Source organism: Schistocerca cancellata, chromosome 1 (assembly GCF_023864275.1).
Source record: "Schistocerca cancellata isolate TAMUIC-IGC-003103 chromosome 1, iqSchCanc2.1, whole genome shotgun sequence".
NCBI classification, from domain to species: Eukaryota; Metazoa; Arthropoda; class Insecta; order Orthoptera; family Acrididae; genus Schistocerca; species Schistocerca cancellata.
In genome coordinates this window covers 1253654163-1253677246 of record NC_064626.1, presented here as the reverse complement: position 1 = coordinate 1253677246, position 23084 = coordinate 1253654163, and the positions used below count along the sequence as shown (strand labels likewise).

The window sequence follows — 23084 nt, the reverse complement described above, 5'->3', positions numbered from 1 at the left end:
TGGTTTTGACCTCCAGCTAATCGTGACATACAAGCTCTCTCCTGATTTTTTATCGGACTTTGTTACGCTACAAAACATCTTATTACTACCATTTCGATGGGTACCGGTTCGTCTTTCTGCCCTTTGAGCGGTCAGTTGTATTCAGTACTGGGAGAGTATACAATACAGGGTGTCCATAATTAAAGTTCCAGTTTCAAAAACGTTCAAATGGCTCTAAGCACTATGGGACTTAACATCTGACGTCATCAGTCCCCTAGACTTAGAACTAACAAGGGAACCTCCCCATCGCACCCCCCTCAGATTTAGTTATATGTTGGCACAGTGGATAGGCCTTGAAAAACTGAACACAGATCAATCGAGAAAACAGGAAGAAGTTGTGTGGAACTATGAAAAAAATTAGTAAAATATACAAACTGAGTAGTCCATGCGAAGATAGGCAACATTAAGGAAAATGGGAGTTTAGGAGCGCTGTGGTCCTGTGGTTAGGGAGAGCAGCTACGGAGTGAGAGGTCCTAGGTTCAAGTCTTCCCTCGAGTGAAAAGTTTAATTTTTTATTTTCAATTTTATGTTCAATGTGGTGGCCATCATTTGCTGCACACAATTGCAATCTCTGGCGTAATGAATGTCGTACACGCCGCAGTACATCTGGTGTAATGTGCCGCAGGCTGCCACAGCACGTTGTTTCATATCCTCTGGGGTTGTAGGCACATCACGGTAAACATTCTCCTTTACCCCACATTGAACATCTGTTATCCAGACATGTCGGGACACACTCTATTCCACTCCGTAATTGAAAACGCAAACCACGTGTGTACGTGTACCTCACCCCTCATGGTAATGTACGTGTGCGTCAGTGAAAAAGACCAATAAAAAGGTGTTAGCATGTGGACGTAATGTGCTGTTCCAGTCTCTTCTGTACCTAAGGTCCATCACCGTTCCCTTTGGATCCCTACGTAATTCGGTGCTCTCCGATACACTGGATCGAACAGCGGAGGAGTGGTACTCAAGCGTCAACTTTAGGTTACAATATCTCCGGATGTAATTAACATTTTACAATGCAACAAACGGCACTGATTACGTATTTGTTTATATGTTCAGATGTACTAAGAAAACTAACGTGGTTCCATTTAAAAAAACTTAGGTTTGTGTTAAAAAACATACTTCTGTGCATTTTTTTATGGTTTGTATTAACCAGTTACACTAGCCCCTCTCCTCACGTTCGGTCTGTGGAATCGATTCGTCAGTATTTGATGTGGTTTACGAAACATATCCAGCGGTAATGTTAGGTGACTCACCCTGTACATGGCAAATAGTTTCATATATGTTTTTTTTATTTAAATGTGAATTGGAATTATTGTAACTGACGCATACGATAGTAATAATAGCACATTATGGACGGTTGAACAGAAACCAAAGTAACATCGAGAGCGACTGATGGAAACCTAATAGAACCGCTAATATGCACAATACATATGTAAAATCTGATATTAGGTCAGCAGCGCTAACAGATTATTCGCTACGATGTGGTATCAACAGAAAGTACAGTCATTTCAGGACCATTAACAAACGCGGAAAAATCTTGAACGTTGTTTCTACTTGCTGTAATGAATCTAATTCTCTTTAAATGTGGATAGATGTAAGATGGTTTCTGTTAGTCAAACATTAATCGACCTAATAGCATATCTGTGAATGTACACCGTATGACTGTATCTTGGATAACAGACCACAATATGGTACAGCATATCGAATGCCTTTCAGATACATAGAAAGAGCGCGTCTAGTAATTTTAGGATCATGGAACAGAGAACACAGCAAACTGTTCCACTCGATCCAAATGTGATAAGTGCAAAATAGATAAATGCATAGTCTCGTATTTTTTCAGCGTACTTTGCATCGCCATAGGCCTGCTGAATAAGTCACGTGAAATAGCGTATGCCGCTATTTAATTTGAAAATCGCCACAAATTCCTCACTGTGTCATCTCTTCATTTCAGGACAGCACTTGCCACCTACGTCCTAAATTATATTTGCAGGATGTACTCCAATCTCTGCCTTCCACTACAGCTTTTGTCCTCTACAGCTCCCTCTAGTTCCATGTAAGTTATTCCCTCATGTCTTAACGGACGTCCTGTCATTCTGTCCCTTCTTCTTGTCAGTGTTTTCCAATATTCCTTTTCCCTCTGATCCTCCGCAAAACCTCCACATTCGTTAACTTATCAGTCTACCTAACTTTCAACGTTCCTTTGTAGCACCACATCTCAAATGATTCGATTCTCTCCTGTTCCAGTTTTCCCACAGTCCATGTTTCACTACCATACAATGTTGTACTCAAAACGTACCTTCTCAGGTATTTCTTCCTCAAATTGAGGCCTATGTTTGATACTAGTGGACATACCTTGGCCAGGAATGTCCTTCTTGCCAGTGCTAGTCTGCTATTGATATCCTACTTGCTCCGTCCGTTCTTGGCTATTTTGCTGCCAAGGTAGTAGAATTCCATAACTTCATTTACTTCGTGACCATCAATCCTGATGTTAAATTTCTCGCCGACCGGTGTGGCCGAACTGTTCTAGGCGCTTCAGTCTGGAACCACGCGACCGCTGCCGTCGCAGGTTCGATTCCTGCCTCGGGCACGGATGTGTGTGATATTCTTAGGTTAGTTCGGTTTAAGTAGTTCTAAGTTCTAGGGGACTCATGACCTCAGATGTTAAGTCCCATAGTGCTCAGAGCCATTTGAACCATTTACTGGCAGAAGTAAAGCTGTGAGTACCGGGCGTGAGTCGTGCTTCGGTAGCTCAGATGATAGAGCACTTGCCCGCGAAAGGCAAAGGTCCCGAGTTCGAGTCTCAGTCGGGCACACAGTTTTAATCTGCCAGGAAGTTTCATATCAGCGCACACTCCACTGCAGAGTGAAAATCTCATTCTGTGAACCATTTAAGTTTCTCACTATTCTCATGTCTGCAACATCTCATTACTTTCATCTTTCTTCCATTTACTCTCAATCAGTATTCTGTACTCATTACATTGTTCATTCCATACAGCAGATCATGTAATTCTTCTTCACTTTCACTCAGGATAGCGATGTCACCAGTGAATCGAATCATTGATGTCCTTTCAACTTGAATTTTAATTCCACTCCTGAACTTTTACTTTATTTCTATCTTTGCTTCTTCGATGCACAGATTGAACAGTAGAGGGAAAGACTACATCCCTGTGTTACACCCTTTATAATCCGAGCGCTTCGTTCTTGGTCGTCCACTTTTATTATTCCCTCCTGGCTCTTGTACATATTGTGTATTACCCATCTCTCCCTATAGCGTATCCCTATTTTTCTCAGATTTCCTAACATCTTACACCATTTTACATTGTCGCAATCCTTTTCCAAGTCGACAGATCCTATGAACGTGTCTTGATTTTTCTTTAGTCTTGCTTCCATTATCAACCGCAACGCCAGAATTGCCTCTCTGGTGCCTTTACTTTTCCTAAAGGCAAACTGGTCGCCACCTAAAACACCTACAATCGTCTTTTCCATTCCTCTCTATATTATTTTTGTCAGCAACTCGGATGCGCTAGCTGTTAGCAATAATTTTCACACTTGTCAGCTATTGCAGATTCGGATTTGTGTGGATGATAGTTTTCCGAATGTCAGATGGTATATCGCGAGACTCATACATTCGACACACGAACGTGAATAGACGGTTTTGTTGTTTGTTGTCACTGCCCCCCCCCCCCCCCCCTCCGTGATTATAGAAATTCTGATTGAAAGATATCTAACCATTCTGCCTTATTTAATCTTAAGTCTTCCAAAGTTCTTTTAAATTCTGATTCTAATACTGGATCCCCTACCTCTTCTAAATAGACTCGTTTGTTCTCCTGGCACATTACACAAATCTTCGCCCTCATTGAGGCCATCACTGTTCTCTTCCTAACTTTCCGCTACCCTCCTCTGAATTTAACAATGGAATTCCTGTTGCACTCGTAATGTTGCCACAGCTGCTTTTAATTTCACCGAAGGTTGTTTTGACTTTCCTATAGAATGAGTCAGTCCTTCCAGCAATCATGTCTCTTTCGATTTCTTCGTATTCTTCATGGAGCCATTTCGTCATAACTTTCCTGATCTTCCTATTTATTTCATTCCTCAGTGACTTGTATTTCTGTATTCCTGAATTTCACTAACATTTTTGGTCTTACTCCTTCATCGATCAACTGAAATATTTCTTCTGTTACCCATGGTTTCCTGGCAGTTACCTTCTAGGTACTTGCGTTTTCCTTTCCAACTTGCCCTTTTTAGAGATGTCCATTCCACTACAACTGAGTTGCCTACTGACATGTTCCTTACAGCAGTATCTGTTCTCTGAGAGAACTTGAGGCGTGTCTCTTCATTCCTTAGTACTTCCTCACTACTCTCTTAAAGTCGAGCCTGATCTTCATCTTTACTAAATTGTGATCTGTGTCTGTATTTGATCCTGAGTACGCCTTACTGTCCAGTATCTGATTTCGAATTCTCTTCCCGTATCTCGAGTCCTTTTCCATGTATACCTCCTTCTCCTGTAATTTTTGAACAGAGTATTCGCTATTACTACCTGAAATTTATTACAGAACTCAATTAGTCTTTCTTCCCTCTCATTCCAAATACCAAGCCCATATTCTCCAGTAACTCTTTGCTTTACTTCTTCCCTACGACTGCATTCCAGTCCCTCATGACTACTAGATTTTCATCTCCATTTAGGTACTGCATTTCCTGTTCGATATCCTCATGTGCTTTCTGTATCTCTCCATCTTCGGCTTATGACGTCGACATATATACCTAAGCTATCGTTCTCGGTCTTGGTTTGTGGTCGCTTCTGATGAGACCAAACCTATCACTGAACTATTCACAGTAATTCACGAATTCTACTCCCGTTATAGCGTTTTCAGCTGCTGCTGATATTTCCCTATACTCATCTGGCCAGAAATCGTTTTCTTCTTTCCATTTCACGTCACTAACCCCCATTATATCTTGATTGAGCCTTAGCATTTCCCTTTTCTTTTTTCCAGTTTCCCTGCCATGTTCAAACTTCTGACATTCTACGCCACCACTCGTAGAACATTGCTGTTTAGTTGGTTATTCAATCTTTAATCTGATGGTCACCTCCTCTTTCGCTGTCTCCTCCCGGAGATGCAAATTATTCAAAAATGGTTCAAATGGCTCTGAGCACTATGCCACTTAACTTCTGAGGTCATCAGTCGCCTAGAACTTAGAACTAATTAAACCTAACTAACCTAAGGACATCACACACATCCATGCCGGAGGCGGGATTCGAACCTGCGACCGTATCGGTCTTGCGGTTCCAAACTGTAGCGCCTAGAACCGCACGGCCACTCCGGCCGGCTGCGAATTATTATTCCGGAATCTTATATCAACAAGATGACTATCATGACTCTTTTTTCAGCCTCATGACACATGTCCTGTGGATGCACAGTATGTGTCTTTAATGTAGTGGTGTCCATTTCCTTCTACATCCTCATGCCGTTGATCATTACTCATTCTTGACGCGCAGTGTAGACGCGTGGTTTGAGGAGCCTTGACACGGTTCGCGCGACTCCCCCCCATCGGAGGTTCGAGTCCTCCCTCGGACATGGGTGTTTGCGTTGTCCTTAGCGTAAGTTAGTTTAAGCTAGATTAAGTAGTGTGTAGGCCTGGTCCCAAAGGAACTTACCACAAATTTCCAATTACTGATTCTTATGCCTTTAGGGGCAGTTTCCCACCTCAAGGGCAAGAGAGTGCACTGAACTTCTGTCCGCTCCTCAGCCCTCTTTGACAAGGTCGTTAGCAGAATGAGAATGACTTGTTATGCCGGAAGTCTTCTCCAGCTAATGCTGTAAGACGTTGTGGTCTCCTGACCTTCATTGCTTACATGTTCCGCCGTCACAATCATATTCCGCACATCAAGACACTTCATTGGAACCCAAACTGGGTAAGATAAAGTCGATGTTGTATGAATTCATGTAAACGATATGCAAATAACAAGTAAGTGCACCGTGGTTGAAATACTCGAGGCTGGCGTACACACATACATTCCAGACATGATGGTCACAGGAGCCTTTAGTTCGAGAGAGGCAGACCGCACGCCAGGGGGGCCGGTCCCTTCAGAGGATGATCCAGCCTATCTACGTCAGCCATAGAGCAGACAGCGGTTGCCTGAGTGAAAGGAGGAACGACCCCGTGTTCGGCTTAAAAGCAAAGTCCGCTACATTGTGTGGGAGCAGCCAGCCTACGCATTTTTTACACAAAGCACGCAGTTTCAGAGATTTTCACAGGGAGACAGCAAACGCCAAACGCCAATACTACAGGTTTCCGGATTGGTCGCCTTAAACGAAACGTCATTCTCCCGTTTTAGAAGAGCAATGCTGATTGGCAGACGATATTTCTGACGCCTTGAGCTAAAGGAGTAATGGAAGAGACCAAAAGATATACCCCTTCATGTCTGGCGTGGAGAGGGGCCATTCTGTTGTGGCTCTTGGAGCGAGAACACGTAACAAGAGCGTGTGCGCTCGTAGATGTACTCAAAGAGCGAGGAACAAGTCTCTCCTCAGTACTTCACTGGGAGAGCACCTTTGTCGATAGGGAATCGAAGTGCGACTCTATATTGAGTCCTTGCGATTAAGCGTTGTTCACTGTGTTGGCCGACACACTTGAGCAGTGTGAACGGACAGAGTTATAGTTAAACGAATGCAAGCGAATTTTTGAGTGACATCATGGTGGACTGGTTATCTGACCGGTGTACCACGCCAGTAGTTAGACTAGGGGCGAATAGGAGTCCTTGACTTCATCAAGGCATAGGGAGAGTTTGATTGGCGAAGGTCAATCCAGATAGAACGAGACTTATCTTATTTGTCAGCAGCGAGCGGCGCAGACAGCAGTCATCGCAGCTTACGGTATTGTACGCTACAGCTCTTGCGAGCCCCATATTTGCTCCACAATAGTACACTTCACTGCATTTCACACGCGACAGCCTCGACCGTACCTAGTAACATTCTAACAAATAATTATTCAAGTTGAGTAGGTGCGGCTCTCAGCCATTCTGCCAAGTCAATAACAATCTTAAACTTTGTATAGAAATTTCATTAGCGAATAATATCCTTAAGAAGTAACTTCACATTCCGAAAAGAACCCGAAAATAACTTGTTCAGTTCATAACTAAATGTACCATTGTGATTTCTCAGAATTTTTGCAAAATAAATAATAATTTTCGTTAGTTTCACGTTTTTCTTACAGTAACTAGCACTACTCCAGTACCCAAGTATCCCACTAGTTAAGTAAGAAATTTTGTGAATTTTTGAGTCATTTCCTTACAGCGGACGACTCCGGAAGTTATTTATTGCTGATAGTTTTTCAGGCATTTCTCTTTAGAACGTTAGGAGCGTCTGTCTGACTTCTGTAGTAGTGTGGGGGTGGAAATTGCATCTTGCAGGAGCCACAGGGTGAAGGGTACATCTCAGATTAATCCGTTGCGCAGAATAACAGAATAAAAACCCCCGCCGGTCACAATGCTGAGTATTATTATTCAAAATTTAGGCGGTGACGGGTTTCGAACCCGTGCCCAAGGCCGCTTTCATTAGTAAGCTACAGTTTTTTTAAATTTTTTTACCTCGAAACTCTAGGCCACTTATTGGGTGCAAAGCTCGGGAAAGTGAGGCACACTACAGAAGAACGCTAACGCGCAGTCTCACGTCGAGTGATTCTGCGTTCCTGCAGTGTGAGGGAGCGACATGAACACGCCATCTCACCTGCATCGTGGGTGCCCGGCAGGATGATGGTGTCGTCCCGGAACCAGGAGGAGACGGAGACGTCGTCCCGGACGAAGGGCGGGATGACGCAGCGCAGCACCGCCGTGTTGCCCAGCAGCGCATGCGCTCGGTACACCTGCACCTCGTAGTCCTGCCGCACCACTGCAACAGAAGATGGAAGGCCGCGTTACGGCCGAAACGTCAAGTAAAAAAAAAAATGTTCGATCTGCATATCACCACACTGCGTTTTCCCGAGTTAGGATATTTGTACTGCATAATACTACTATGATGTCGAAGATGTAATGATGGTGAGTTGTGTGTGCCAAAATAGGGTTGCATGATTAGTTTGGAGGAAGCAACCAAACAACGAGTTCATCGGTCCCGACGGATTTGGGAAAAATCGGGGAGGATAGCGAAGGAAGTCGACCGTGCCCTTTCAGAGGAACCAGCCCGGCGTTTGCCTGAAGCGCTTTAGAGAAATCGCGGAAAATTTAAATCGGGATGGCTGGACGCGGGTTTGAACCATCGTCCTCCCGAATGCGAGTCCAGTGTGCGAACCACTCGCCACGTCGCTCGGTGCCAAAATACGGGCTATTAGCGCCGTTATTAAAACGTTTCAGGACGAATGTGGTTAAAAAATCTAAATTGCGAACAAAGTTGTCATTGATCTACAGAACTCTATATGTTGTTGTTCGTCACCCTCATACAGAGCTTGTGTGGTTTGAAACACGCACGTCGCCGGAAAATACACCAGAGAGAATCATCCGTAATGGCGAACTCTCATGACATGAAGAGTAGACTTTTGTGAATGTTAACGACATCTGGGGGACGACCTGGGGACTTCCGCTTACATAAACAACCAGCAGCTTAAAACACACATCGGAAATATTCGAGAGAAATTCAGCCTTATGCAAGACATTGCTTTTATTATTTCAGTTCTAACTGAATTACGCCTGCTGCAACGGAGAACAAAAATCCCAATTTTTTGCTCTGTTATCGCCGTCTCGACTTGACGCAGAAATGGCCACAAACTTCTGTCTTTATTCGTGTAGAAGATACAACACTGCGAAAACGAATGAATATTTTTGAAAGAACCTGTGCTGTAACGCGAATATTTGGCAGTAAAAAGATTAAAATAATATTTTTAAAAATGTTACTCGTCGGTCACTCACATATAACAAGCCGTATGTTGGAAGCAACAAGGTTTATTCAGAGTACCAACATTGCAGAATGCGTCCACCTCTACTTCTGAAAGGTGAAGTTGGACAACTTTCAGCTGAAGCCGTAGTGTCCACAGAGCTGGTCTATCAAGCCAAGTGAGGTCATCGTCACCTCACAACAGCAATGAATGTGATACAGTTGTGTATAAATATTACATTTATCCGGTGGTCTGAACTACCTGTTCTCAGTCTGCAGCTAACCAATCTTGCGGCAAGACCTGTGTCTTCTGGTCATGGAGACCGCCATCGAACTACAGAGTGCCGAGTGGAGATATTTCTGTGTGGAGTCACTATGGTTTTTGGGAACCTGTGAAGCTTCAGCGACGATAATAAAACATTATGAGAGTTCAATATTTTATTCCAAGTGTATCAAGTCGTTGTTCTTTCGCATCAGCTTCAGCTGTTGCTTATTCAGCTACGTGTTGGATTACGGCTGACGTCTGTCGAGCCAGTTCCGCATTTGTACGTCCAGGACAATTTTCCAGCGATCTACATCTACATGATTACTCTGGAATTCACATTTAAGTGCTTGGCAGAGGGTTCATCGTACCACAATCATACTATCTCTCTACCATTCTACTCCCGAACAGCGCGCGGTAAAAACGAACACCTAAACCTTTCTGTTCGAGCTCTGATTTCTCTTACTTTATTTTGATGATCATTATTACCTATGTAGGTTGGGCTCAACAAAATATTTTCGTACTCGGAAGAGAAAGTTGGTGACTGAAATTTCGCAAATAGATCTCGCCGCGACGGAAAACGTCTTTGCTTTAATGACTTCCATCCCAACTCGCGTGTCATATCTGCCACACTCTCTCCCCTATTACGTGATAATACAAAACGAGCTGCCCTTTTTTTGCACCTTTCGATGTCCTCCGTCAATCCCACCTGGTAAGGATCCCACACCGCGCAGCAATATTCTAACAGAGGACGAACGAGTGTAGTGTAAGCTGTCTCTTTAGTGGACTTGTTGCATCTTCTAAGTGTCCTGCCAATGAAACGCAACCTTTGGCTCGCTTTCCCCACAATATTATCTATGTGGTCTTTCCAACTGAAGTTGTTCGTAATTTTAACACCCAGGTACATAGCTGAATTGACAGCCTTGAGAATTGTACTATTTATCGAGTAATCGAATTCCAACGGATTTCTTTTGGAACTCATGTGGATCACCTCACACTTTTCGTTATTTAGCGTCAACTTCCACCTGCGCACACCATACAGCAATCTTTTCTAAATCGCTTTGCAACTGATACTGGTCTTCGGATGACCTTACTAGACGGTAAATTACAGCATAATCTGCGAGCAACCTAAGAGAACTGCTCAGATTGTCACCCAGGTCATTTATATAGATCAGGAACAGCAGAGGTCCCAGGACGCTTCCCTGGGGAACACCTGATATCACTTCAGTTTCACTCAATGATTTGCCGTCTATTACTACGAACTGTGACCTTCGTGACAGGAAATCGCGAATCCAGTCGCACAACTGAGACGATACCCTATAGGCCCGCAGCTTGATTAGAAGTCGCTTGTGAGGAACGGCGTCAGAAGCTTTCCGGAAATCTAGAAATACGGAATCAACTTGAGATCCCCTTTCGATAGCGGCCATTACTTCGTGCGAATAAAGAGCTAGCTGTGTTGCACAAGAACGGTGTTTTCTGAAACCATGCTGATTACGTATCAATAGATCGTTCCCTTCGAGGTGATTCATAATGTTTGAATACAGTATATGCTCCAAAACCCTACTGCAAACCGACGTCAATGATATAGGTCTGTAGTTCGATGGATTACTCCTACTACCCTTCTTAAACAGTGGTGCGACCTTCGCAATTTTCCAATCTGTAGATACAGATCTATCGGTGAGCGAGCAGTTTTATATGATTGCTAAATAGGGAGCTATTGTATCAGCGTAATCTGAAAGGAACCTAATCGGTATACAATCTGGACCTGAAAACTTGCCCGTATCAAGCGATTTTGAGTTGCTTCGCAACCCCTAAGGCTCTAAATGGTTCAAAAGGCTCTGAGCACTATGCGACTTAACTTCTGAGGTCATCAGACGCAACCCCTAAGGTATCTACTTCTAAGAAACTCTTGCTAGCAGCTGTTCGTGTTTCAAATTCTGGAATATTCCATTCGTCTTCCCTGGTGAAGGAATTTCGGAAAACTGCGTTCAATAACTCCGCTTTAGCGGCACAGTCGTCGGTAACAGTACCATCGGCACTGCGCAGCGAAGGTATTGACTGCGTCTTGCCGCTTGTGTACTTTGCATCTGGGGCCATGGTCAACTGCCAGCGAGTAGGTGCAGCCATTGTCCAGTGCAACGTGGTTCTCGTGCTGGCTGCTGGAGTGTACTCACAAGGGAACATCCCCATCGCACCCCCCTCAGATTTAGTTATAAGTTGGCACAGTGGATAGGCCTTGAAACACTGAACACAGATCACTCGAGCAAACAGGAAGAAGTTGTATGGAACTATGAAAAAAATAAGCAAAATATACACTGACTAGTTCATCCGTAAGATAGGCAACATCGAGGATAGTCTGAGCTGAGAATCGTCGTGGTCCCGTGGTTTGCGTGGGCAGCTGCGGAACAAACGGTTTTTGGTTCAAGTCGTCCCTCGAGTGAAAATTTTACTTTCTTTATTTTCGCAAAGTTATGATCTGTCCGTTCGTTCATTGACTTCTCTGTTCCCTATAATAAGTTTAGTGTCTGTGTTTTGCGACCGCACCGCAAAACCGTGCGATCAGTAGACGAAAGGACGTGCCTCTCCAATGGGAACCGAAAACATTTGATCGTAAGGTCATAGGTCAACCGATTCCTCCACAGGAAAACACGTCTGATATATTCTATACGACACTGGTGACGGCATGTGCGTCACATGACAGGAATATGTTGTCTTCCCACCTAACTTGTACACTTGGCGAATGGGTAAAAAGATTCTTCTACCTTGCCCGATTTAGGTTTTCTTGTGGATGTGATAATCACTCCCAAAAAAGTGATGAAAACATAGGAGTTTGTCACATAAACTGCAACAAATGAATGCAACAGTTTCACAGTCGCTCAGTTTTCCCTGTGCTCTGTCAAAACATATGTTTTTAACGTTTTCAAATTTTTCCGTGTGTAGACCGTCAAATCATGCATATGTCTAAGCAAATTTGAACATGTCCTGGAATTTTGGAGAGTGAAGTTGATTTTGTGTGAGTGCCTGAACTTTGATAATTGTCTGAAAATAAAAAATTAAAATTTTCACTCTAGGGAAGATTTGAACCAAGGACCTCTCGTTCCGCAGCTGCTCACGCTATCCACGAGACCACGGCGCTCAGAGCTCATATTATCCTTGATGCTGCCTATCTTGCACATGGACTACTCAGTTTGTATATTATGCTTATTTTTTTCCTAGTTCCACACAATTTCTTCCTGTTTTCTCCATTGATTTTCAAGGACTATCCACTGTGCCAACTTATAACTACAGTACCATTCAGTATTTATGATCAGTCTTGATGACCTATGCACGATGTAACTGGTGGTGTTAATCGAGTAGTCGGCTGATCTCTTGTCTACCCCTGGTAGGTGTCAGCACCTGAAGATGCCTGCGTGTTGAACAGGAACATGGACCCCTAAAATCCCTGTTGCTGGCTTACACGCTGAAGTTTAGTGTTGGCAGCACTCTGTGATAGAGTACTGTCAGAAGACTGCCAATTCTCCCATCAGTAAACAGCAGGTGGCAAGCAGCATGAAGTTCATATGGTGAAGGCCATCATCTTTAGCAAGTTCACAGGCAGTAAGTTCACAGACAGTACCAGGATATCTAGAACATACATTCACTATAGTATCGTAATCATGGAATCGAGTGGTGTTACTGTTACCATCGATGCCAATGATCAATTCATTACAAGAGCTGGAGTTCTGGACTGAAGTGAGCTAGTATGAGACTATGACACAACGCACATTTTGTAATAACCGCAACTGTTCTCCCTATTCTACTATATTCATTTAACAGGCTGTTAACTGTTTTGACAGATCCTTGCTATGTGCTCTTATGAAAGAGACAGAGTTTCTTGCAGCACATCTTCCAGGCTAAAGAATATGCTCGTCTCTTCTTCCGGTCTTCCGTTGCAGTCTGCTTTCTGTTGAGTGTGTATCTTCACTTGGTAAACAGTGTCGTAATGTGTCGATGACTTGACCCACTTGCTCACTTGCTATATATATATATATATATATATATATATATATATATACACGAGGTGCATTGAAGTTCTAAGGCCTCCAATTTTTTTTATAATTAACTACTCACCCGGAATCGATGAAACTGGCGTTACTTCTCGACGTAATCGTCCTGCAGACGTACACATTTTTCACAACGCTGACTCCATGATTCCATGGCAGCGCCGAAGGCTTCTTTAGAAGTATGTTTTGACCACTCGAAAAGCGCTGAGGCAATAGCAGCACGGCTGGTGGATGTGTGGCCACGGAGAGTGTCTTTCATTGTTGGAAAAAGCCAAAAGTCACTAGGAGCCAGGTCAGGTGAGTAGGGAGCATGAGGAATCACTTCAAAGTTGTGATCACGAAGAAACTGTTGCGTAACGTTAGCTTGATGTGCGGGTGCGTTGTCTTGGTGAAACAGCACACGCGCAGCCCTTCCCGGACGTTTTTGTTGCAGTGCAGGTAGGAATTTGTTCTTCAAAACATTTTCGTAGGATGCACCTGTTACCGTAGTGCCCTTTGGAACGCAATGGGTAAGGATTACGCCCTCGCTGTCCCAGAACATTGACACCATTTTTTCAGCACTGGCAGATACCCGAAATTTTTTTGGTGGCGGTGAATCTGTATGTTTCCATTGAGCTGAGTGGCGCTTTGTTTCTGGATTGAAAAATGGCATCCACGTCTCATCCATTGTCACAACCGACGAAAAGAAAGTCCCATTCATGCTGTCGTTGTGCGTCAACATTGCTTGGCAACATGCCACACGGGCAGCCATGTGATCGTCCGTCAGCATTCGTGGCACCCACCTGGATGACACTTTTCGCATTTTCAGGTCGTCATGCAAGACTGTGTGCACAGAACCCACAGAAATGCCAGCTCTGGAGGTGATCTGTTCAACAGTCATTCGGCGATCCCCCAAAACTATTCTCTCCACTTTCTCGATCATATCATCAGACTGGCTTGTGCGAGCCCGAGGTTGTTTCGGTTTGTTGTCACACGATGTTCTGCCTTCATTAAACTGTTGCACCCACGAACGCACTTTCGACACATCCATAACTCCATCACCACATGTCTCCTTCAACTGTCAATGAATTTCAATTGGTTTCGCTCCACGCAAATTCAGAAAACGAATGATTGCACGCTGTTCAAGTAAGGAAAACGTCGCCATTTTAAGTATTTAAGACAGTTCTCATTCTCGCCGCTGGCGGTAAAATTCCATCCGCCGTACGGTGCTGCCATCTCTGGGACATATTGACAATGAACGCGGCCTCATTTTAAAACAATGCGCATGTTTCTATCTCTTTCCAGTCTGGAGAAACAAAAACGGAGGCCTTAGAACTTGAATGCACCTCGTATACTCATTTCCTGCTTCTGCATCTGTCTTGGCAGGACTTGAGTTTGCCTATAACATTGTGAATGAGGTTAAGTAAAATTTTCTAATTTCTAACCTTTACTACTATGTGCTGTAACAGAACTTAACAGCACAGCGAGTCGAGAGTTTGAACACTTCCGCCAGATCCAAACTACCCAGACATGAACATTATTGAGCGTTTTTGGAATGCACTGCAACGGGCTGTTCGGAAGAGATCTCCATCCCCTCGTACTCTTGTGGATTTATGGACAGCTTGCAGGATTCATGGTGTCAGTTCCCTCCAGCACTACTTCAGACATTAGTCGAGTACATGCCACGTCGTGTTGCGGCATTTCTGCGTGCTCGCGCGAGCAATACACGATATTAGTCAGATTAGTAGTTTCTTTGGCTCTTCAGTGTGTCTGAAAACCACTGAGTGCTTAACATTAGTCAAATTTAAAAGAACATTGTGCCTCTGAAGAGTCAAGGTGGACATTAACTTCACCCTGAACTTAAAACATTAATATCCGCCACACTTATTTTTAAAAGATAGCTCTACGCTCTGAAACCAAAAGCCATCGTTGCTCAAGAGCGACTATTGAAAAGCCCCCTCATGGACGGGCGAGGAACCGTGTGGTTTGCACGCGCCTGATGTTCGGAACACATTTTCAATGCTCGTCTCACCACCAGTAATTGCCGCATGGTGTGAAGGGGTGTCCCACCAGCATTGACGCAGAGACCGGGAATGGGACTGGTTCCAAAAGCGCCTGGTGCCAGCGTGGGGGAGACCGTGTATAATGATTTCTGAAGACCATTTCCGATCTGCAGCAACGTACTGGGTTTCATCTGGCAGATATGTTTTGTCATATCCCTGAATGCTTGGTACTGCGAAGGTGAATTTCCGCAGTACAGTGTAAACAACCGCTGGAGCGGGTTTGCATTTAATAACCGGAATGTACAGGTGAATAAACAACAACACAGCAAACGGAGCATAAGATAGTAGCTTTAATAATACGCAGCTCTTTTTTTTCAGTCCAACGCGTTTTAATAATTTGTGAAGGTATTTATTTAAATTTTTAAAATAGTTGCTTTGTTAAGGGAATGTATTAAATTTATATTGTCCCAAGCGAAGAAAAACGAGAAACGCTCGCATTTATTTCGTGCGCCGCGACCATTTCGCGATTAACCGCATATCGTCCGAATGAAATGTCTCGCACTTCTTTAATAAACCTGGCGTGACAACAGTTACAGCTGTAATCGGATTATCTTTTCCCCATTTGTATGCAGCAGCGTGCACCGTAATGCGGTGGAATATTTCGCGAATACATTGTCTGACTCACCGGTACAGTGGGTCAGTGAACGGAACGGCATTAATAATTGTCTCTTTATCAACTTCATTGCGGTGAATGTTGTAGCCGTGAGTTGTAGGGCGAGAGAAAATATTATCACCTATTTTCTCCACGTTACGGGATATCCTTATTAGTCGTACGTCCCCAAATCAGATAGGTGCTCCTGAAAATTCCTTGAGTTCACATCGTGGTCAGAGACACAGAAATGAGATTTTGGATTGTATGGCGTAGCCAGCAGTAAATTTAGACTCGGATGTTAATTTAATAATGATGAAGAATAGGCTCAGCCGGTCGGGGTGGCAGAGCGGTTCTAGGCGCTACAGTCTGGAACCGCGCGACCGCTACGGTCGCAGGTTCGAATCCTGCCTCGGGTATGGATGTATGTGATGTCCTTAGCTTAGTTAGGTTTAAGTAGTTCTAAGTTCTAGAAGACTGATGACCTCAGAAGTCAAGTCCCATAGTGCTCAGAGCCATTTGAACCATTTTTTTGAAGGGTAGGCTCAACTTCACGAACATCGTCGGTATGGATGTACATCAACACCGTACAGCGCAAGCCGCTTAATGTTGTGTCGCGGTACTTTTTTTTACGAATAACTGATCACCCTCTCACCTTTTTCACTCGTGAATGGCGAGTAGGAGGAATGAGTGTCAGTAAGCCTCTGTATTGGCTCCAATTTCTGTAATTTTCTCGTCGTGGTCATTAGGCGAGATGTATTTGGGAGGAAGTAATATGTTTTCCGACACTCCCTGGAGTGTGATCTCTCGAAATTCCAATAGTAAAACTCTCCGTGATGCTCAACGCCTGTCTTGTAAAGCCTACCAATGAAGATTGTTGAGCAACTCGGTGAGCTCTCGCCCCGACTAAACGATCTCGTGACGAAACGTGCCGCTCTTCGTTGGATTTCCTCTGTCCCTTCTAGAAGTCATATCTGGTAAAGGGTCCCATATCGATGAAGAATACTCAAGAATCACTCAAACTAGCGCCTTATAAACCACTTCCTTCGCGGACGAGTCGCATTTCCTTAAGATTCTTCCAATGAATCGTTGTCAGGAATCTGCTTTTCTATTATTTGTTTTATGTTTGTGCAAAAAGTAAGAACATGAAATACTGAGGAACGATTATATTCGTTTGAATTTTGTCTAAGACTGGAGGTACTGCGATAATGAATACCTCAATAGGAAGTTAAGTGCAGTGGAATAATCTCTAAAAAGGGCAATCACAGGCGTTGGACAGACAATTTAGATACAAGTAAGACAACTGCAAGAGAAACTTGGGTGGCGTAATAGATCAGCTGATCTACAAAAGTAGAGAGAACAAAAATGTTCTCGAAAAGACCAGAATACAGAAAATTAAGTTACTTAGGAATGAACTAAATAGGAAGTGCAGGAAGGGCAAAGCACAATAGCTGAAGGAAAAATGTGAAGCGTATAACTTTGGCGAAATTAAAATCAAAGGCGTCAACATTAAACGTGAAAGGGGATTTCCACGGTTAAACGCATGGAGGAGACCAGATAATTGGGAAGAGTTAATGGAAGGCCTCCACGAGGTGGAGGAAACGTCTGATGACGTTACAGAAATGGAAGGCATAGGTGATCTAGTAGAAGACTCAGAACTAAACAAAATTTCGGAAGACTTGCGATCGAATTAGGTGGAGGCACAGATAACACATTTCGAAAACGTATAATCGTTGCGGGGAACGACAACCAAACGACTATTCAAGGTGATGTGTGAAACGCACGAGCCTACAAACATACCGTCAGACTGCCGGAAAAATATCCACACGATGGGTGCAATTGCCGCTATGAGATGAAGAAGCTGGTATATGCAATGAAATCATGGTGGAGAGAGAGAGAGAGAGAGAGAGAGAGAGAGAGAGAGAGAATTGGAGTACGAAAGAAAGGGCTTTCAAAACATCTTTGCACCCCTTAATTCAATATTCCTCACGTGTATGGTAGCCATGTCACATCGGACCAACAAAGGTGACTTCGAGCGTGTTTAAAGAAGGGCAGCGTAAATGGTGAAAGACTTGATTGATTGGTAGGAGAGACTAATAGAGCTGCTGAAAAACTTTAAATAGCACGCACTCGAAGGATGGCGGTATAGATCTCGTAAGAACAAGTTAAGGCAATTTCAAAGCGTAAAAATATTCATTCATAGTTTCCAGACAGTTACGCATCGTAGATGTGAACATATAAGGGGCGATCAAAAAGTTTCCGTTCGAAAGCCGTACAGTACGGAATCGGTATATGAGGTAGGAAAAACTGTCGTGAGCATTGAGACATTCACTTCACCGGCGCACCTGATTGAAGATACCCATTTGCTAAAACACTGTGTCCTACTGGGTGAAGAAGTCCTCGAATGCTTACTCCACACGTCACCCGACAGGAATCGTCAACCTTTCATGGCCTCTTTTAAGGGATAGAAGACTTGATGATCGCATAGGGAGAGATCACCAATATAAGGCGGGTGATCGAGTATGTCCTGCTTGAGCTGGCTGCCCTCCCATGTCAACCGGCGTCTTGCGTCGAATCGCAACCAGCACGGAACTTGGCTCACCATTTCACAAGAGTCGATGCTGTCCCATACACATTCTTCATTCTCAGACGGACGTGTTTGTCCTTCAGTATCCAAGAAAACAATAAAAGCACGACCGCGCTGGGTAGCCGTGCGGTGTAGGACGCCTTCTCTACATCTACATCTACATTTATACTCCGCAAGATACCCAACGGTGTGTGGCGGAGGGCACTTTACGTGCCACTGTCATTACCTCCCTTTCCTGTTCCAGTCGCGTATGGTTCGCGGGAAGAACGATTGTCTGAAAGCCTCTGTGCGCGCTCTAATCTCTCTAATTTTACATTCGTGATCTCCTCGGGAGGTATAAGTAGGGGAAGCAATATATTCGATACCTCATCCAGAAGCGCACCCTCTCGAAACCTGGCGAGCAAGCTACACCGCGATGCAGAGTGCCTCTCTTGCAGAGTCTGCCACTTGAGTTTGTTAAACATCTCCGTAACGCTATCACGGTTACCAAATAGCCCTGTGACGAAACGCGCCGCTCTTCTTTGGATCTTCTCTATCTCCTCCGTCAACCCGATCTGGTACGGATCCCACACTGATGAGCAATACTCAAGTATAGGTCGAACGAGTGTTTTGTAAGCCACCTCCTTTGTTGATGGACTACACTGTTCGTGCGGCTCCCACTGTCGGAGGTTCGAGTCCTCCCTCGGGCATTTGTGGGTGTGTCGTCCTTAGAGTAAGTTGTTTTAGGTTAAGTAGTATGTAAGCCTATGGACTGATGACCTCGGTAGTTCGAACCCACAGTCCTTACAGAAAATTTCCAAATAACAGCACGTTGGTCCTGTTTGGACGCATTGGATAAGAACGTCGCCAAGGTTCACGTTTCCGCGTTTACCGCACGCGCGTGCTCACTGATCTCTTCCCTAAATGTCGGTGCCTCACCGGAATCGAGCTACGTTGCATATACGCAGCAGCAACGCAGCAAAACGGAAACTTTTTGGAAATTTGTGGAAATTTGCGATAAGGTCTTATGGGACCAAACTGCTGAGGTCGTGGGTCCATAAGGTTAACACCACTTAATCCAACTTAAAATGACTTACGCTAAGGATGACACACACACCCATGCCCGACGGGAGGAGTCGCGTGGACCGTGACATGGCGCCTTAGACCACGCGATTGCGCCGCTTGGCGACTTCAATCTACCCTCGATATGCTGGAAAAATTATACGTTTAAAGCCGGCGGCAGGTATAAAGCGTCATCCGAAATTGTACTGAATGCTTTCTCGGAAAATTATCTTGAACAGTTAGTTCATGAGCCTACTCGAAGCGTAAATGGTTGCAAAAGCGTACTTGACCTTTTAGCAACAAAAAATCCTGGACAACTGGTGAGTATTGTAACGAATAGAGGGATTAGCGACCACAAGGCAGTTGCTGCTAGGCTGAAAACCGTAACACCCACAACCATAAAAAAGAAACGCAAAGTACATCTATTTTAAAAAGCTGATAAAAATGCTCTTAACGCCTTTTTAAGAGTCAGTCTCCACTCCTTCCGATCAGATCACGTCAGCGTAGAAAAGATGTGGAATGATTTCAGAGAGATAGTATCGACGGCAATTGAGAGATATATGTTACATAAATTAATAAGTGATGCTACTGATCCCCCATGGTAGACAAAACGGGTCAGATCGCTGTTGCAGAAGCAACGAAAAGAGCATGCCAAATTAAAAAAAAAACCGCAAAATCCCGAAGTTTGGCAAAGTTTTGCAGATGTTCGTAATATAGTGCGTGCTTCAATGCGAGATGCTTTTAATAATTTCCACAACGAGACTCTGTCTCGGAATCTGGTAGAAAACCCAAAGAGATTCTGGTCATATACAGAGTTATTACAAATGATTGAAGCGATTTCATCAATTCACTGTAGCTCCATTCATTGACATATGGTCACGACACACTACAGATACGTAGAAAAACTCATAAAGTTTTGTTCGGCTGAAGCCACACTTCAGGTTTCTGCCGCCAGAGCGCTCGAGAGCGCAGTGAGACAAAAGCGTATGTCGTGCTTGAAATGCACTCACATCAGTCAGTCATAACAGTGCAACGGCACTTCAGGACGAAGTTCAACAAAGATCCACCAACTGCTAACTCCATTCGGCGATGGTATGCGCAGTCTAAAGCTTCTGGATGCCTCTGTAAGGGGAAATCAACGGGTCGGCCTGCAGTGAGCGAAGAAACGGTTCAACACGTGTATCTGGACATGTTGGAAAATTGGTTCATGCCACAACTGGAGACCGACAGCACCGACTTCATTTTTCAACAGGATGGTGCTCCACTGCACTTCCATCATGATGTTCCGCAGTTCTTAAACAGGAGATTGGAAAACCGATGGATCGGTCGTGGTGGAGATCATGATCAGCAATTCATGTCATGGCCTCCACGCTCTCCCGACTTAACCCCATGCGATTTCTTTCTGTGGGGTTATGTGAAAGATTGAGTGTTTAAACCTCCTCTACCAAGAAACGTGCCAGAACTGCGAGCTCGCATCAACGATGCTTTCGAACTCATTGATGGGGACATGCTGCGCCGAGTGTGGGAGGAACTTGATTATCGGCTTGATGTCTGCCGAATCACTAAAGGGGCACATATCGAACATTTGTGAATGCCTAAAAAACCTTTTTGAGTTTTTGTATGTGTGTGCAAAGCATTGTGAAAATATCTCAAATAATAAAGTTATTGTAGAGCTGTGAAATCGCTTCGATCATTTGTAACAACCCTGTATAAAGCACACCAATGGCAAGACGCAATCAATACCTTCACTGCGCGATAACAACGGTGAAGTCACCGTGCAGAGTTATTAAACACGGTTTTCCGAAACTCCTTCACCAAAGAAGACGAAGTAAATATTCCAGAATTTCAGACAAGAACAACTGCGAAGATGAGACACATAGACGTAGATATCCTCGGTGTAGCAAACCAGCTTAAACTACTTAATAAAGGCAAGACTTCCGGCCCAGATAGTATATCAGTCAGGTTCCTTTCAGAGTATTCAGATGCAATAGCTCCATATTTAGCAATTATATACTGCCGCTCTCTCACAGAAAGTTCCGAAACCAAATAATGGAAAATTGCTCAAGTCACACCAATACCCATAAGGGGAAATAGGAGTAATCCGATGAATTACAGGCCCATATCACTAACTTCGATTTGCAGTACGGTTTTGGAACATATACTGTATTAGAGCATTATGAAGTACCTCGAAGAAAACGCTTTACTGACACATAGTCAGCACGGATTCAGAAAATATCGTTCCTGCGGAACACAACTAGCTATTTATAATCATGAAGTAATGAGAGCTATCGACAGGGGATGTCAAATTGACTCCATATTTTTAGATTATCAGAAGGCTTTCGACACCGTGCCTCACAAGTGTCCTCTAACCAGAGTGCCTATGGAGTATCGCCTCAGTCCGCAGCTCGTGGTCGTGCGGTAGCGTTCTCGCTTCCCACGCCCGGGTTCCCGGGTTCGATTCCCGGCGGGGTCAGGGATTTTCTCTGCCTCGTGATGACTGGGTGTTGTGTGATGTCCTTAGGTTAGTTAGGTTTAAGTAGTTCTAAGTTCTAGGGGACTTATGACCATGGCTGTTAAATCCCATATTGCTCAGAGCCATTTGAACCATTTGAGTATCGCCTCAGTTGTGCGACTGGATTCGTGATTTACTATCAGAAAGGTCAAAGTTCATAGTAATAGACGGAAAGTCATTGAGTAAAACAGAAAAAATATCTGGCGTTCCCCAAGGAAGTGTTATAGGCCCTCTATTGGTCCTGTTCTATATTAACAATGTAGGAGACGATCAGAGTAACCCTATTAGATTGTTTGCAGATGATGCTGTCATTTACCGTCTTGTAAAGTCATCAGATGACCAAACCAAATTGCAAAATGATTTAGATAAGGTATCTGTGAGTTGCGAAAAGTGGCAATTGACCCTGAAGAAAGAAAAGTGTGAAGTTATTCAGATGAGTACTAAAAGAAATCCGCTAAATTTCGATTACGCGATAAGTCACACAAATCTGAAGGCTGTAAAGTCAACTAAATACTTAGGGATTACAAATAAACTAAGTTGAAACGATGGTGGCCGGGGTGGTGGCCGAGTGGTTCTAGGGGCTACAGTCTGGAACCGCGCTACCGCTACGGTCGCAGGTTCGAATCCTTCCTCGGGCATGGATGTGTGTGATGTGCTTAGGTTAGTTAGGTTCAAGTAGTTCTAAGTTCTAGGGGACTGATGACCTCAGAAGTTAAGTCCTATAGTGCTCAGAGCCATTTGAACACCACGCTTGTCCGCCCTACTCTGGAGTACTGCTGTGCACTGTGGGATTCGTATCAGGTGGCACTGACAGATGACATCGAAAAAGTACAAAGAAGGGCAGCTCGTTTTGTATTATCGCGAAATAGGGGAGACAGTGCCACAGACATGATACGTGAATTGGAGTGGCAATCATTAAAACAAAGGCGTTTTTCGTTGCGACGGGATCTTCTCATGAAATTTCAATCAACAGTTTTCTCCTCCGATTGGGAAAACATTCTGTTGCCATCACGATAAAATAAGAGAAATCAGGGCTTGCATCGAAAAATTTTAGTGCTCATTTTTCCAGTGCGTCGTTGGAGAGTGGAACGGTAGAGAGACAGTT

The 23084-nt window shown here is 44.0% G+C and overlaps 1 protein-coding gene across 1 annotated transcript in view; it reads right to left on the bottom strand.

Moving 5' to 3' along the window:
• Nucleotides 1-23084, bottom strand: part of LOC126143752 (Down syndrome cell adhesion molecule-like protein Dscam2) — a 726918-nt gene that overhangs the window by 571778 nt on the left and 132056 nt on the right. The window contains exon 4 of the mRNA XM_049915449.1: nt 7767-7928. Within this exon, the coding sequence (XP_049771406.1) occupies nt 7767-7928 (162 nt within the window). The remainder of the gene's footprint in view (nt 1-7766; nt 7929-23084) is intronic.